Source organism: Empidonax traillii, unplaced genomic scaffold, assembly GCF_003031625.1.
Source record: "Empidonax traillii isolate 1590-97213 ecotype Southwest subspecies unplaced genomic scaffold, ASM303162v1 scaffold513:size879593, whole genome shotgun sequence".
NCBI lineage: Eukaryota > Metazoa > Chordata > Aves > Passeriformes > Tyrannidae > Empidonax > Empidonax traillii.
In genome coordinates, this window is record NW_020955706.1 from 520,938 (window position 1) to 539,394 (window position 18,457).

At 37.0% G+C, this 18,457-nt stretch overlaps 1 protein-coding gene across 2 annotated transcripts in view; it reads right to left on the bottom strand.

Annotated features, from left to right (window-relative positions):
- PDE11A (phosphodiesterase 11A) overlaps positions 1 to 18,457 on the bottom strand; it is a 123,914-nt gene that overhangs the window by 40,946 nt on the left and 64,511 nt on the right. For both annotated transcript variants that reach the window (XM_027896714.1, XM_027896713.1), the window contains exon 10: positions 18,079 to 18,129. In XM_027896714.1, coding sequence (XP_027752515.1) covers positions 18,079 to 18,129 — 51 coding nt within the window. The remainder of the gene's footprint in view (positions 1 to 18,078; positions 18,130 to 18,457) is intronic.

The window sequence follows — 18,457 nt, forward strand, 5'->3', positions numbered from 1 at the left end:
AACCTCAGGAGCATGCAGGCAGAGATGTCAGTTCTGTTAACTGCACACTTTCTCTGCTAGCATAATTATTCAGGTTGAATCAATTCAGCATCATTTTTTTAAGAATTACTGAAAAATCTGAAACACTTCTAAACAGAAGCACTTGATTGTCAGTAGACCTTCTTGTAATTGTTTTATCAAAACTATCAAAACTTACGGTTTCATTTTCATGAACTTTGAAGTGGGATCTGATTAAAATTTTCACTTTTTTGCTATCTTAAAGATACAGATCTTTTCCTTGCAATTTTTTACTGGAAACCAACACTTTTTCCAGCCTGTTACAATTCAAGAGAGAACACCTGAAGCAGTTGCTCAACTAAAATTGTTTTTCCATTTGTCAAACAGTGGAGAAATAACAATATATTCCAAATCTATTACAAATTGAACAACAGGATATTAACAAAACAAGTCAAACCCAATTTCTTCCCATGTCAGTCTGAAACTTTTTAATATTTATGAGGTTTTACATTCCTAAATTTATCAGGAGTGCCATAATCCAAAATAACAGCTGAATTAATAGCCAGGAGATAAAAATTGTAAAAAAGAACCATTTGCTTTAAAAGAGCAATAAAGGAAACAACAGAATTATGAGTGTAGAGACTAATTTGAATAATGTTAAAAAAAATATGTTGTGGGGCTGCAGCAATATTCCGGCTGCACCTGGCATTGATTACCCTCAGCTTCTTAGGCTAGAAATGCAGAAGCGGGGTTTATAGGAGAGCAGTCATTAAAACTTCATTATTTTAATTACAGACATATAAAAAATATTAATAATACAGAATATTAAAACATATCCACCCGTGAAATTTTGCTGTACTGCAGGAAAAATTTCAGTGGATTTCTTAAAATAAACAGCAATAACAACACTCTTTTTCAGGAGAATAGAGAGGGTGAAAGTACTATGACAGCAAGAGAAAGGGGCAGGCAATTAAAATTCCAAGTTACATTGAAATTATTTTTTTACAGCACCCCAGTGTTTTAGAATCACTCAAAAGGCTTACTTTCTTTTGAGCATTCTGAAGTTCAATTTCCCCCTTCTAAAAGCAATTAAGAACGTTATACTCTGAAATCTTTTCACCCTGAGAATCAAGCAATTTCAATGCTCTTCATCCTTAAGAAAAATTCACGACTCTTCTGCGAGCTTACAATAAATTAAAGCTGGGTGTGCCTCCTCTGGTCACATTTCCATACCTCCAGTACTAAACCAAACATTTGTCTTGAAAGGAATCAAGAACACAAGTTTGGCTGAACACATGGAAGGCAACTGGTCTTGCCTGATGAGGTACAAACTCAGCAGCTGCCAGACTGGGAAGCTATCATCACTTGTAGGCAGCTTGCAAAAGAGGATGTTATGCCTCCAAATGAGACCATAAAGATAACGTCTGTGTCTACTCCATACTCAGGAGTGCTGGGGTTGGGTGGAATGAATACAGGAAGGAGGAAAAGAACCTTTGTACTCAATTCAGATCGGAGACAGATTCTCCTTGCCCCACTGCTCTTTGCTATCATGTAAATTGTATCACAGCCTGCTCAGCACACGTAAACGAGTAGGAGACAAGCGACTGATTGAGCCTTACCTTACATCAGCCACTTCAAAAGGGCCATATGTCATTAATGAGCATTTTACTTCAAAATACACAGAACACCAAAGTGGCTTTCACCATAAAGTCACAATTCTGGCCACCACAAAAGACAGCCCATGGGAACAGAAAAATAGTATTTCTGTTTCCATATTAATACATATTTGGGCTGCTGTGGATGAATAAAACCTAAGAAGGAAAATGTAAGGAAACTAAAGTCAAATTTTTAGGGAAACTTTGAAAGGCTGAATACTTGAAATAAAAGCTACTACTTGATGCTTATACCTTAGTGCTGTTGAAGACACCTCTTTCACAGTTTTAGAGGTATGTATGAAACATGGTCTATAGAACAGGTTCTTTATATTGTTAGTATGCAACTACATAACAATAAAGACAAGTATTCATTAATACTAATTTTTTCTTCTGAGCAGTGTGTGTTTGTGTGTAAATGTATGTCAGAAAAACGCAGTATAATGCGCGCATAGACATACACAGAGCGTTTAACAACATTCTCGCTGTAAGGGCCAAATGAAGTGACTGCAATCAATCAGCAGAAGCAAAAGTGGAGTCTTCTGCTGTTCTTGCTAAACACATTTCCTGAATGAGACACAGATTTTACATTTAGCTTGGTTAATATTACTGCAAATTGCTTTCCTTTCAATCCTACTTTCAGTTTCTGACATGCAACACACAAGTACCTTCATAATGGCCAATACCGCTATGAGAAAACACATGCAAACCATACCACGAAATGTTCTCGTACACATTAACTTCAAATCGGTTTGCAGTTATAAACAGTGAAAGAATGATCCCTTGGAGACAGGTGAAAGGAAAGGGGACAAGCTTCCTGTCCTGAGTAACTTGCAAGTGTAATAGCTGCTATAAGCTCATGATAGATGTCTTGCTACATTACCAGTCCTTCCAAATAGGGAAGAAACTTTATGTGTTTCCCTAGTGATCCACATAGTTTTGTAAACAAACTTCCAGTGAGAGCTGAAACCCTAGTTTTCACTATGTGAAAGCTGTACTAAGCTAAAAACTTCTTGTTCAGCTAGTTAGATGTATTGTCAGTGGAGATCAGTGGACAGGTCATATGTTGCCAGCATAAAAAACAGTCAGAGGGAGATAACTCCTTATGTAGGGAAAAACTGTATCATGTCAGGAATAAATAGGAAATCACAATCAGGATATTTAATAACCTTCTATAGCAGAATTTGATTATGAGGCAGTCTGGGTCAGTGGTGGGAAGAGGGTAATTTTAAGACAGTAATTACATTTTGTCTCATTTTGACATAATCCTCTTATTCAATCCTTATTTCCTACAAACTGGCACACACTGATAGACAGCTTGTTTCTTAAATAGAAGATGCCTACAGCTCAAGGGTCTGATCACAACTAACTTCTTCAGCATGTTATATGAAACAGTTTTTGATCACATTTGAAACAGAACACACGAAAAATATGTAATTTCACAGATTGACAGGAAAGGTTTACTTAAATGATTTTGCACTAACTGGTCTAGTAGCATGTTCTTCACAATCTCCTATATCCATATTTGATAATGTGATAAAATCGAATGTAAAGGCGCTGGCAAGTTCTTTGTAAGGCATTCTTTATCTTCATAAAATGTTAACTATCATGGAAGCAGTCCCAGTAAACACATTAAACACTAAAATCCTACTTTGCTGTGTCATCTTAAACTCTTTCTACTTCAGTTTTAGTACGCTTGTGGATAAGACATCAGTGCTTATTATGCAAGGAAAGCATTTTGAAACATACCGACAAGTATATTAATATGGCTTTGTTTAAGAAAAAGGCACATTCTGCCATTCTCACTTTCCTTCCTATGAGACAACAGAACTGTTCTGTAACAGTATTTCCACTTACTGAATGTAGTCCACTTTTTGTATAGCCTTGTTTACAATGACATGTGAAGTGGTTAGTAAGGTTTCCTCATCATAAAATACTGCCAGACTGATGGAAAAAAGTAACAAGACATTTGATTAAATGTAACACATATACATATTTCCCATTAATTATATATATCCCCATATAGCAAAAGAATGGCACAGCAACATGGTGTGCATCTTAAATCCCAGGGGCGCTCAGAGTCCAGAGTCCATGTACTATTTGAATAGCAGGTTGGGATCTGACCCCATTTACACCATAGTGAAGCTGGAGCTCCAGACAATGTGACGTACACAAAAAAAAGTATCTCTTCACCTAGAGTCTCCCAGAAGATTAGGAACTGAAAAACCTTAAAGGATGATCATCAAAACCTGCACAGAAAGCATCAAAGTGAAGAATATTTAAACATGATGCTTTCTTTATCTCTCAATCTTCTATGAAGCCATTCCAGAGATAGTATTTTCTGATGGCAAAGATTTATATTTGCAAAGGGTTCTTTTCATATATAAAGGCCCTTAAAATACTTGCTTATATTTATAGCTGTAGGTATCTTTTAAAATATATCTCTAGAGTCAGTGATCAGCATTAATTGGACAAATTCTGCACTTCTTCAAAATCATGGAAGACCAAAGCCTGTTATATTCCAGTCTGAGACATTTACTCCCTCCAAAACAGAAAGAATCAAATGTTGCATCTACTCATGTTTAATGCCCAGAGCAAACTGGCTTTTAAAGGCCTCCATCTGTTACTGCAGACTGTGGATGGTGTCGCTCTGCCCTTCACAATGCTGAGTTAGCACCTCTTTTCCAATGACCAACTGCTGAAGCAGGATAGTAGCATTTACAGGGAATTTTGTAGTATTTACAATACAGGGGAGTGGGTGTGGAAGAGACATAAGTGTGCATGCATATTTTCCTCTTGATTTTGATTCTAATGATTTTCTAATGTGATCATTACAAGTGGCATTGCTGCTGCCTTCAGTAGTGAAACTGGCTGGAAACACAGAGTCAGTTATGTTGGAAAGGAGCTTTTGAGAGCAGCCAGTCCTATCCCCCTGCTCAAGATAGGTCAAAACCCCAGATTAATTTACCCTTCAACAACTTGCACCAAATTCCATTTCTCTGAATGATGCAGAAGTGGGGCTCTGGAGTCTTCTGATGGCAGTTGGATGTAAACAGGACATAAGGAGACTTCATGCTGCCATAGAAATACACTCTGCCACTCAGATTTACCAGATGACTCCTTGCTTCTATATTCCAGTCTCTGTGAATGTTTTACATCTGAACGGCTGTTGGATAAAAGACATCTTGGAACAGGTTTTGTGTATTTTAAACGTCTTTGGAGTAACCCACCAGATAAACAGAGGCTTACAGCTGTGAAATCAAATGCCCAAACTTTACCCAAAGTCCCACAGTAGGCCTCTGAGTTGTTTGCTGGAAAAGGTCATTCCTTGCTTTAGTCAAGGTTTTTACATGTGTAAACCACTAATAATGCTGTTCTTGTATCCAGCTTCAAAATCTGCAGTCAAAGCATGTATATGTGGTGCAACTGCTGCATCTTTAACTGGCAAATTAATAGCATAACATGTAATTAAGACATGAAATGTGGAACAAAGAAAGTTGAATTTAGTATTGTTTCGAAAAGTTGTATTTGGTTTGATCACTTAACAAAATAACTACTTAGTATGAATACTGGTATTTATTTCCATTGAAAGAGAAATTTCATAGTATTAAGAAAGCTATTTATTCTCCTTCTTCCATTAGAACCAAAAAATAGCCATTAAGCAGTACATCACTATCAAATATAACATATAGGATTTTTTTTATTATTATCATGCACCGTGGGCTTAATACAAAAATACGGTACTTACTTTGTGCTTCTGGGATAAAGCTGTATGTGCCTGAGGAAAGGATGTGTCTTCTTATAATTTTCATTTTAAAAGGGCAAGGGAAAGTATTTCATTACAGTATTACACATGCTATTTTCAATGGTAGACCCAGAATTATAGCTAAAAAGCAGAAAGCACATTGAATGTTTCTAATACGTCAATCAATCCTGTCTGAACATGTCACTTTCTGAAACTGGGACCCATCAAAAAGGAAAAATACATTTCCAAGATAAAAATATTACGTTTAAAATTTTTTTACAAACTAATAGAAAAGACACAAAACATGTTATTTTATGTTGCTAGGAATCAATCCTTGATGCTAAAGTCATTCCCTAGTACACAGAAACAAAATATATGGCAGTCTATAAAAGGAACAAGAAATTTTGATTTTTAAAAGAACAGAGACATAAAATAAAAGCAATTAATGGTCTAAGCATCTATTATTCTTAAGGCCAAAGTCCATAACCACAGCAGCCTAGGACTGGAGTTTTACAGGGCATGCACATTCCACACAAAGATCTCCCGAGGCGCGCAGGGGAGCGTTCACGTCCTTTTGGCTTCTGGTGATTAGGAAATAACCAGTGTGTCACATACTGCAGGCTAGCAACTGTCGAATTTTTATGACCATTAGTGCAGATGAGAAGGTGGCACAAAAGGGTCTATTCAGTCTCTGTTCCAGAATTTCAAACAAACACAAGCAGCAAACCTAGGGCAAGTATTTCTCTGTAATACAAAAGTGTCAGGCATGCAGGCTGCCATTTCCCACAACAGCTTCACTTGGTTTTGGTAGCAGAAAGTCAGCTTTGTTGCTCTGATGAAGACTAGAATGGGTCATGTGGACTGACCCCCCTTCACGCCTGTAAATTTTGGAGGGTGAGGAAAGAGGGATACAATGTAGCCTTTTCCTACCCAGAAAGGGAAGGAAAGGTTCCATCTCCTTCCTTGAAGACTTAGAAGAAGAAAAACCTAATTAAGGGTGGAAGGTACAGGGATAGGTTCTTCTCACAAAGGACATGATGTGAAGGCACAGGGAAGAACTTGCTCTTTTGGTGGCAAACAGCCCAATCCATGCCCTGCAATTCTCAGCTGGACACATGGTGCAAGAGAGCATGTGAAAAAAGCAAAAGTGTTGCCAACAACACTCCCTAAGAAAAACCCCAAAACAGAACCTCAAAAACATGACCAGTGCCACAATGACACACCCACTGAACAGTATTACACTATTTTTTCAATCCCAGTATATTCCAGCAGCACTCACTGCACCCAAGCCAACCTGCAGGGCCATTAGTCCTGGGCCACCCTGGGCCATGGTGGTGCTGCTGGAGCGCACAACAATGGCACTGGAACAGAGTTCCTGTGAGCCACTGAGATTTTCTTTCTGAGGAGCTGTGACAAATCAGGCTGGCAGTACAGTGACTGGTGGTTTAAGTTATGCAAATGTATGAGTGGGTTACTGCTCCACTGGGGAGAAAGTCCTATTTCAGACCTGCAAGAGTGACAGCTATAGCAAAATCCTGTCAGGTAGGCAATAAATAATATTGACAACATCTTCAAACTTACAACATATATTTACAGAAAAGCTACAGAGAAAATTTCAGTGATTATCCTTAACATATATTTTATCTTCATCTTTTTTTCCTTAGTTTTTATCAAGTTCTGATCGCAGGTTTAAAAGAAATCCAGCCATCCTATTCTGAACCCATAAATCACTCCCTAGGAGCACTCGGGACTGCCCGAAAGAGCTTTCTCCCAAAACCAGAGGTTCATCTTGCTGCAGTTTAACAAGACAAGGCTTAACCTGCATGAGGCTTCTGCAGGGCAAGTCCAACACAACACTGAGCCTAGCTCCTCTCCCCATAGCAAAATGTACATGGCACCCTTCATCTCACAAAGCACACCAGCAGAGAAAGCCTGAGCACCCAACTGCACAGCAGCACAGAGCTCTAGTTTGTACACAAGTCACAGCCTCACCACCACGTGCTTTCTGACAAAAAAATAAAACGTACAGATCACATTCTTCCAACAATAACAAATAATAGACACTTATATCCTGTATTTGTTTAGCTCCTTACTTACTACCTACATGTTACTAGCTTTATACATTTTCTCTAAACAAAAGTTGCTTTCATATGTCACTATTTCAGGGTGGAAGGCTGCAACACAGCCATAAATACTTCTTTCTTGTCATGGTTTGAATATATGTATATATTATGCTGCTTATAACTTTTCCTTACCACTCCTCACAGCAACAGGTTTCCGTCAGGGAAAGCACAAGTAACACAAGCAGATACCTGGAATCAGTTTAACAGTAGAGTTTCTGGAGGCCATAAATAGAAATAGGTTTTCTGTTATTTTTGGGGTGGGGTTTTTTTGTGTGCTTGTTGCAGGAACAAAACACACACTGCTGCATGGCAGCACAGAAAGCAGGGTTAGATGAGCTACATTTAACCAAACAGAATGTTCTGTGTGTAAGCAGATTCTGAGGGGATGTGGGTGTGTGTGCTACAGTGTACTTCTCATACATGTAAAGTGTTTATGCTTTAAATCTGAGGGACTAAAACCACAGAACTACTGACATAATTTCTCTATTAGAATCCATGTTTACTCTGCCTGGGATTTTTCCCAGACTAAAACAACAACAGAACACCCCTAGGCAAACAATGAAACAATGTAATAAATAAACTCTAGAAGATTGCAATCACAGATATATTTTGCATAATATATGCTAGATGTTTTCTTTGGATGACACAGGTCCATACATCCCAAATTGATCTAGAAAACAAGTATGCATGTAATTTTGTTCTTTCAAATAATCCCAGAGCCTAAGTTAATACTGTACAGGAGCATAGTAGCTCACACACTTGTGCAGGAACAGCTCTTTCAGCACAACCTCGTTCTCATCAGCTGATGGAGGAATGAAAAAAAAAAAATTAAAAAATTACTGGATATGAGACTGGATGTAGCATTGCTGAACCCGTGAGGATATTTCTCCCAAGTCTATCAGCGACTCATTCAGGAAGAACACGCTGCCTGCGCTGCTAACATATTCTACCACACGCACACACGCAAACATTATGATGGTGTGAAATTGCACTAGCATTACATTTTTTTCAGGATTTTACAGCTTAACAGAAATGGTGCTAGGCGACCAGCCCTAAAGTGGAGCAAGGATGGCACCCAGTGGCCAAAGAGATTCATCTCAGAAAAACATGTCTATTTCCCATTCTTCACTTCTGGGAGTTTTAGTTATAAAAAGGTTCTAGCTCTAATATTCAACTTGTTGGAAATGTGAAAAGCCTTCTTCCTTCGGGGAACATTTAGGTTTCTTTCTATAAAAATATTGTTTTTAAAAGCCTATAGAAGTATTTCCATTAGTAATTTAAATCAACACAAGTAAATATTTATGACAAACAACTGTTTGTGCTGGAACATTGTATAGAGGCAGAAATATACAGAGAAAGATGTTTTTTTCTTCTTGCAGGACATGTGCCAAAGGAAAAAAAGATTTCCCTAGTTTTAAAGTCAGTACAAGAACCAAGGAACTTGTTTAATTTTAAAATTAACATTTATAATATCAATGCCAACTAGAGAGTTTATATCTAAATAGTTTGGTGAAAAGCAAATCAGAAAATTCCTAGTTTTAGCTGTCAGTCTGCTGGGGCTACAAAAGAAATGAAAGTACAGATAAATAAAAAAATTATTATGAATTATTATGAAATATGCCATTTTTATTGATTTCTTATCATTTGGATTTCTTATCATTCATCAGACATCCCTCTAGTTTGCATGGCATTTTAAACATATTTTATGCCTTATCACTTTTTTGCATGGTCATTGTGGTGTAGCAATGCTCAACTGTGTTTATTCCTCTATGTTTTCCTGTTGTCAAGAGACTCTTATGGAGTATGACGGCTGATCATATTGAAGGACAGACAATAAATCTGTTGGATAATAAATCATTTCACCCTCACTTGTGAGCAATACTGTGTCCCCAACAACTGCTATTTCTAACTTGATTTTCTAAGCACTCTCAAGACCTGGCCAATTGTGGGTTTGCATATGAAAACAGATGTAAGAAAAGAATTTCCCATGTAAATAACAAAGTCCATCATTTGAGAGCAGCAAAGTAGCAGCCCACGTTTTTTAGTATGGATAACTTAATAATTTTAAGTGTTTAATTACTCCTCTGATAAAAATGTCTGTTGTTTAAGAACTACTGTATTACTGTGCATAATACAGAAGAAAAAGAAACTGAAAAAGTCACTATTAAAGGCAATAAGTCAGTAGTATTTTAAATTACTTAGAATGTTATTTTTTTAGTACTGTAAAGAATAGACAGATCCTTCAAATTATCTAACTCAATTGATACCTATTTCAGCTTTAAAGAAAAAGACTTTTTAAAACAACTACTACAAAGACTATATTTTACCCATGCAGATATTTTAGTTTTCTGTTATTTTCATTGGAGTTTATTACTTGCTTTAACTAGGAGATTCAAGCTCTGGTCTAACTATGAAGTAGCTGATCTTAGAAGCAGTCATTTATTATTTAATATTTCTAGTTACTGTATGTCTTTGCAGTCAGAATGTTGATGCTGTTTTTTCACTTTTTTTTTTTTTTTAAATCATAACCCTTAAGATCCCTTCTTTTTGACCTACAATTGTAAATGTATTCAAAGATTATTCTGTATATCATAAACACCTAAGAACAAACACACTTTGCCTTTATAATATTCAAAAAATTACACAGGAAGTTACTTATTGACCTCTGCATTATGCCCTTGTCCTGACATAATCCACACACGAGAATCTATTCCTTGCTGAAAGAAGCCTGTCCCTTTCAAAAATGTACTTAATTACCTGTGCTAAACTCATAAATTAGCAGAAAAAATTGTCTGGTCATGGGTATATGATTTAATTGTGGGCTTTATCTAGCTTCCAGGCACAGTCTTCTTTCTTTTGCCTTAAATCTCTAGTCATAGATAGCTTTTCCTCAAGAGAAAAATTTATTTTAAAACAGGATTTACTTATCTCCTACACTAGAAAATAAACTGGCTTTGTGCAGGCTTATCATAAAAATGCAACATAGTTGTATCACACAAATCTTTTGCAGTCAGAAAGCAGAATTGTTGAAATCTTTTACAGATGTCTTAATATTTCTGTACCCTCTTTGCTGATGGGAAGGCAAAACATGAAGAAGTGTCCTGCCCTGCTCAGATGATATGACAAGGGCAAGGAAGGTGCCCAGTTAGACTACAAATATTCAGAAGTGGGTGGATGCCTCCTCATGATTGCCGTGGCCTCCCTTTAACTCCTCCTTAGCCAACAAGCAGGGCTGGCTGGTCCCTTCCAGAGGGCAGCTCAGTGCTTGAGCCTCATCATTTTAAAGTACTCATTGTAAGCCTCCCCTCCACAATATCATGGAAAACTCATATTTCATTTGCCATGCAGGAAAGGGAACATTTTACACTGGGAGCTCCATGTTTTCACCTGGAATAATAAATATGGTAATTTTAGAAATACAATAGGAATCTTCTCAGTGACCTTTTGCAGCAATTTAATCTCATCTTGATTTCAATAAAACTGAATGTTTCAATTTTTGAAACCCAATTCAAAATTCCCACTAGCTTTTTCTATTAACCATCCCTAGAATTAGAGTAGGCACTATAGTATGACACTAGCCTAGCAGCACAGCTCCAAAAGTAATTCCTGAACAGGTTCCTCTCTGTGTCTGACATCCCACTTTCTTAATTTCATGGAAGAAATTAAAGCAAAAAACCCTAGGGAATATTATATGAACTGAAAAAACATATTCCTTTGGTGCACTCCGCTTTGGCAAGCTGCACTTTGGAGATTTCCTGACCCAGAGAACATGGGTCTCCATTTGTCTTTTCCTTCTGTTAGTTCAGCACTTTAACTAGTTAATATCTACAGTGATAGGTCATATAGTTTAACCACATGTTTGCTGAAGAGAGATCTTTAAACAGATTAAAATTTGCATCTTGATAATTTCATTTTATGTCTCTAAATGTAAACATTGCATGTGAAAAGACCATGAGCAGTCATTCCCTACTCCTAAATGACATTTACCTCTGTTCACTGAAATTGAAAAAAATTGAACTACAGAGCACTAGTCTGAAGTCAACAGATGACAGCCTAACATTTCAGAAACTAGTATAAACCCTCAGTATTTTATTTTTAATCGTTATTTATTATCTGTAATAAATTTCAGTGTATGCAATGTGTTCCTGACATATTACCATGACAACTGAAAGCTTAGGCGCATGTCAAAGTGTAAAAAATGATGTAATACAATAAAGACCTCAATTTCATGAATTATGAAACCGTTAACATGGTGTTTTAGGTCTTGTCTTATATGTGGGCAGTGGATGTGGAAAAGCAGAGAAATAAATTGTGTTTTACATCTTGTGATCCTGTGCCTTCTCAAAAGTGAAAAAGGGAACATATTAAAACTTAAGTCCTGTTTACTCCCAATGTTTTTTTTTCATATTTCCCCCCCCCCTTTTCCTTTTTTTTTTTATTTGTTTCTATTCTCAGCAGAACTTGAGCAGCTGGAATAGCACTGGGGAAAAGCTCAGTGCCAGCCCACACCCTCTTGTGACAGCCAAAGAGGAGTCTGTAAGACTACCCTCGGAGGACAATCTGGAAACTACTGAAGCGTGTGAGGAGCTTCACACTTACACAGAACTGCAGGTCTCTACTGAACTGTGTGTGTTTCACCTTACACATGGCTGGGACCGTGGCTTGCAATACTGACTTGGCAGTGTGACTACATGTCTTTGGTTTTTGGGAAACCCAGGTTACCAAACAGATTGAAACAGCACTGTCATCAATGAATAAAAACTTAATTTTCTATGACAGTATTTCATAAATAGTCTGAAACACAAAGGCCAGATTGCCTTTCTGAAATTTAATTACTAAGGAAGACTATAAAGTAATTGTTATAAACCACTACAAATGATTTAATTACAAGGATATAAAAGTAACTAAAATAGTTTTAAATTGAAAGATGGCGTCACAGTAGAAAATAACATAGCTTAGCAATGCTTTCCCAATCCTTTCAGAGATTGGAGATAAAATTAGTATAAAAAAATTCAATTTTTTCATTGTACTGCCCACTCTCAGGCATTTAAGGGTGCATAAGACATGAATAACAAGTTCATTTTCAATCACATGTAACTCACTTCAAGATTCAAATTCACTTAGATACATATTTTTTCATGAATTCAACTGTTTACATTGTCATATACAGTGGCAATCGAAGTTGTTTCTTTTTTTTGGTTCAACTCATTCCATTGTTTTTTAGTTAAATGAGTGTTTTCAAGAGAGACACAGAAGCCTCCTATGTCAAGTTAGGACTTAAATAGCCACACCTCAGGCTACAAAACTGAGAAATGCAGGAATTGTTATTCATGCTACATTGTGAACTGAAGATTCTGTAAAGCAGGTGATACATGATTTTCTATTGTGTATCTCTCCTGTGTGCTGTTTGACCTAAAAAAGGGAATCTCTCAGAGGGCTATAAATAATGCATCACAGTCATTAAATATTGATCTGGCTTACACCATTCACAGCTGCGCAATTAGGTTTGCTTCTTAAAAATAGCTTCTTGTACATTACCCATAATAGGACAGTGTTTACATATTCCCTTTGGAAACGACATTAGTTAAATTTAAAGGTGATGTGTGTTTGTGGGACTGCTTGCTAAGTCACAGGACTTGTTCGTTACTGTCTCAGAAGTCAGTAACTCCTGCTAAAAATATCCTATCCTGGACACAATTCTGCAATCTTTACTCATGGATCTTGGCTTTCTGTGTTCACACAACTATATTTAGGCTCGGAAAGCCTGAATTTCAGGAAGAAGAAACGTGGCACTACAGGACAATGCCATAGGATAGCATCAATCTTAAATTAATCAGACTTCACTAGTCTTATATTTTTCTATTCCAATCATACAACTGCTTATAGCTAAGCATTAACTGTAGTATACAACAGAAATAACAGAATGGTCTTTTAAGGCTAAAATACAAGGCAGAACTGAGTTGCCAGAGTTTTTTAAAATCATACCTATTTCTAACTTCTGGAAAAATAAAATTAGTATTGATACATGTATGATCCATTGGTGCATTACTTTATCTTATCCTGCCAAAATTCAGTTTGAATTTAGCATAGTTTTTTGTGTAGATTCAAGTGAGGAAAAGCATTGTGATAAATCAGGATGAAAACTTCACACATTCTCAGATATACAAGAAAAGTTTGCATTCAAGGTGGATTTTTTTGTTTTACTTGCAAATGCCCACGGAAAGTAACGTTTATTTTAATTTCTGTATCTGAAGAAAGAGTATCAGAAATCTCCCCATCACAATAACGCAGCACTTATCAGAAAACCTAAAAAAATATCATGCTGTTTGTATGAACTTAAGAGCATATTGGATTTAAATAATTTTTTTGAAGTCATAATAATCCAAAAATAAAAAATAAAAGTTGAAAAATATTTAGAAACAAATGTAAAATGTAAAATAATAAATGTAAAATTATCTGGCAACAGACAGTCTACATACAATGCTTCCTACAAATTTCATGTTTTCATTGCTCTTGTTTTAATCCCACAAAACATGCACAAAAGCCTCATCCTCTTTCTTAGAGCCTGGGGGTAAAGTGCATATTCTAAATACAAGAATAACCATAGATAGCAGAAAAGTAATTCAGATTCAACTGCCTGTTATTGAAACTGTATCAATTTTGCTTCCATGTTTCCCCCCACTTTAAAAACCTACACATTTACAGGAAAAACAACCCATTTTCTACTGCATGACAACTCAAGTTTTCACTTAATCAACATTTTAAAGTATCATTAAAAGAAGACTGGATCTTAAAATTTTACCTTTTTTTTTTTTTTTTTTTAAGAAATGTTGTTCTGTCAGAAAACACATTGCGAAAGACTGACCACCAAGAATAAATAGAGGGAAGGTGGCAGAGGAAATATTACTATGCAACTTTACAAATGTCAAACAAAGACAAAAACGGGAACATCCTGCTGAAATTAGTGGCAAATCTCCCATTACCTCCCCTGGGGCCAGATTATCACCTACTCAAGGGCTCAAGGATTTGCTCAGGCTCTGAATCCAGGTCTTTGCAGTCTTGTATTTACCCGGAGAGCTAACCCCCTCTTATCACTAAACAAGCTCACACTGGGTTAAGGCCTTGAATTTTCCATTCCCACTTGCCCTGGGCGTGAGAAGCAAACTGAGCGAGTGGCTCCACCCAGGCCAGCAGAGCAGCACTTCACTGTGCCTGAGCTCACACAGCCCTCCAGAGCAGTGTGAGCCTGCAAGCCCGAGTGCTAATGAATCCCCCAATAATGAGAAGGACTGGTGACACAGATTTTTACAGCAATGATTCACAAAACTGGGTTCTCTTTCGAGAAAAAAAAACCCCATCCATTCATTAATAGAACAATTTCTAGTCATATAACATTTTTAAACTGGTCTTTCAGATTTTTATTATGAAAGCTACATTTTTGAAACACCAGAAATGGAATCCCTTCAAAAATGTGCAAAATCATTCCAATGTTCCTTGTGAATCTGTGTTGCTGCGTTGTTTTTAGACAGCTGTAGAAATCAGATATAGAACTGGCCAATTGCATGACATGGCTCATTTTCATACACTCAAGTTTCATTGTTCCATATTGTGAACTTCCCTGTGTATTTTCCAGCTCCACAACCAATAGTGCTTTGCACTTTTTCCTAGCTGAGTAACTGGAGAAAGGTATTTTTTTGATAAGGGCTTCTTATTGTTTTAATATTGTTTTGTTTTGGGTTTTTTTGTTTTGGTTTAGTTTTTTTTTTTTTTTTTTTTTTAATTAATTCTTAGATGGAATTAGAAGAAACAGAAATAAATATTATTTATTTTACAGAACCTGGTCAGTGATTATGTTTAATTCTTAAAAATACAGCGGGTATATTTGTGAGTTTGTATATTTGTAAATCCATCCACTACGAAATTATTGAAAGAATTTCAAGAAAAAAAAATCAACTTTAACTAGTCTTGCTTGGATTTCTGGTAAAAGCCAGAGGAAAAATAAACTTAAGGTACATTTACAATTTTTTCAGGTTTTATCAGAATATACTTGAGATCTTAGGAAAATAAAATATTAATGGAAAAGCATTTTATTAAGACCATAAAAAATAAGATTACAAAGAGGGAAATAAACAACTTGTACTACAGGAATATGTAATTATTTCCAAGCTGCTGGGGTCCAGTTATAGTATGTGCGGGGCAGGATGCTGAAAAGTTGTCAACTCAAATGTATTGTCACTCCAAAGTCATTAATTACTGTTGGGTCTCATGTCAGTCAGGAGCCAATAGTGAACTACTGGCATCACTCTCATTTAGATGTTTCTATCCTGTGTGTGCATTACTGCTCTGCCTGAACCAGAACATCGGGTAAATCGTAATAGACATTTCCTCTGACATCTGCCAATAAATCACCAAGGAGAGAGGGGACAGTTTTAGCCCCAAACACCCCCAGAGGGAGGGATGGTTTATTAGCCAGTCAAGTCTAGAAGATGACCCTAATATAACAAAGGGCTTATACAAAATATAACAATGTAACAAACAGAGAAAAGAGCAGTGATTTCAGGGTAGGGTGCCTCGAGAGATCTCAGCAGGCAGAGCGGCTGCCAGAGCTCTGCAAGTGGGGAAATGTGAGTAATTTCATCGCACAGATGGATAGCCCTCTCTGGGGATAAGCTCTGTGTCACAGGCCCACAAGACACACTGGTCATCTCTGGGTTTTTGTTCTTTTTATTTGTTTAGATCCAGTGGTGTGAAGCATTAATAAAGACTACCCAGTACTCATTTTGTCAGGGGCTGAAAAAGAGACAATGATATAGGAAAGGGAAATATTTTCTGAAAAAATAGCTTAGCTTAGTTTAAGCATAGCTTGGTAATATATCTTATTTTCTCATCTATGTTCTTTATAAGGAATATATCTTTTGGAGTTATTAATGAATAAATGCTTTTCACTTCCTTTTCACCTTATTAGCCATTAAATGGATATTTGCATGCCTTCAAGGTAAACGGATAATGACAAGACATTTCTTGGAGACTGGCATATCTATTAATGAAGTCACCTGGGAAAACAAGTAGAATAGCTTCTCATCACACTAGCATCTAAGTCCAAAGAGTAATATAGCAGGCTGTTATTTCAACTACACAGACCATGAAGGACAATTGTCTTTCAATGGCTGACAGCAATTAAGAAGAATGGCCTTCTGGTGTGTACAAAGATACTGGTGGAATCTTGACAGTCACAGAAACTATATTACAGGTGTTTATTCTAAGGTAAATGAAAATACAAAACAAAATAAAAAACTGAATGGTCCTCTATTCCTTTCTTTCCTCTCTCTCTCAACAGTGTTCAGTGTTCTTTTTACCAAACACAGAACACAACTTATTATGCACACATAAGTATTTTCCCCTGGTTGCAGTGTTGGAATGATCCCCAAGCATGTTGATTCCAGTAATAATTCAGTAATCTAATCTTTGGCTTACAAAACCACAGGCAACAGCACCAGTAACTACAATGGAGGGATAATATTACACCCTTAATCACCAGGTGTCGATACAGTCTTAAGGCACAGCCACCATTTGGCTAATAACCTACAAACTAATTAACTAGCAAGAGCTGCCCTTCCTCAGCCCAGGTAACTCATCAGTATCAGCTCTGTGAAGTCATGTCTTCCCCCTTCAGCCAGACAGATGCCAAGGTGCTAGGGCAGGGAATGCCAGCAGTGCGGGGTCACAACAGTCCAAATCTCCTGCCCAGACCTCTCTACAGTTTCTGATGCCCTTTACATACAGGAAACCAACACTGATACACTCCACGAGAGCCTCCCAAACAGCTTTGAGGAGCCCTCTACAACACTGCCTCCTCAGAGCAAGGGGAAGTGTCATCCCGAGTGTTTCCTCGAGCAGAAAAAGACAAATTAAGTCTATCACAAAAGTAACTCTGCAGTGCTGCCAGTGATGAAACAGCAAGGTCACTGCCCCCCTACTTTCTATCCCATGACAAGGCAGTATTCAGAGAGAATGTGTAATTATTGGTCCCTAGCAATGCTACACTCAGAACACATCACTTTAACATTTTGCCTAGGGCGCTTACAGAAGTTAAATGATTCCCACCTTCCCACGCAGCCTTGTGAGCCTACACACAATCCTGACAGTCAGTGCTCTGCTTTTTTAGTAAATACAGTGCAGCTTTCACCCTATAAGCACATAAAGTCTCAAGTTCCTCTCATTTTCTCTAGTCTCTTCCTCATCTCCTATATGGTATGACTTCCCTATGGTTGTCCATGCTGAGCAGGCCACCAAACCACATTGACGTGCAGTGCCAGCATCTGGTGCTGGGGCAATGGAACTTTGGTGGGCCACTGTGCACCCACCACTGCAGGCCCTTTATCCTTTGAAAGATTTTTTTTTCCACCTTCCCTGCTTAACAGCCCAACATGTGATACATCCTTTCTAAATCATTGTTAATTAAGATTTTCTGCTTCTGATGTAAAAATTTTCTCTCGGATAATCCACATCCATTTTAATTTATACTTATATTTTCAGAAATAACTAAGAACTTAAATCTTACCTTAAATTTATCAACTTCTGCCTTCGAACATGTTGCATGGTAAGACAACACCTGCACCAGAACAAAAGATAAAAAGCAGTTTTGTACACTCGACAAATAGAACTATCAGGGCTCTGTACTACAGTCTAATCAATTCTGTTTTAAGCAATATTTAATTAATATTTATGTGTAGTAATTCAGTTCTGAATGGCAGCACATAATAGCTAATTGCAGCTTATCAGACAGACATTTAGCATTTATGTTGCAGGGAATTTTACAGAGAATCATGGACAATACGTAATTTATTATTATAAGGATTCCTACACTGTTATCCTGGAGTTCTACAATCAAAAGAAAAAGAATTTAACATAAAAATAACAGTAGACTTACGGACCTTAAA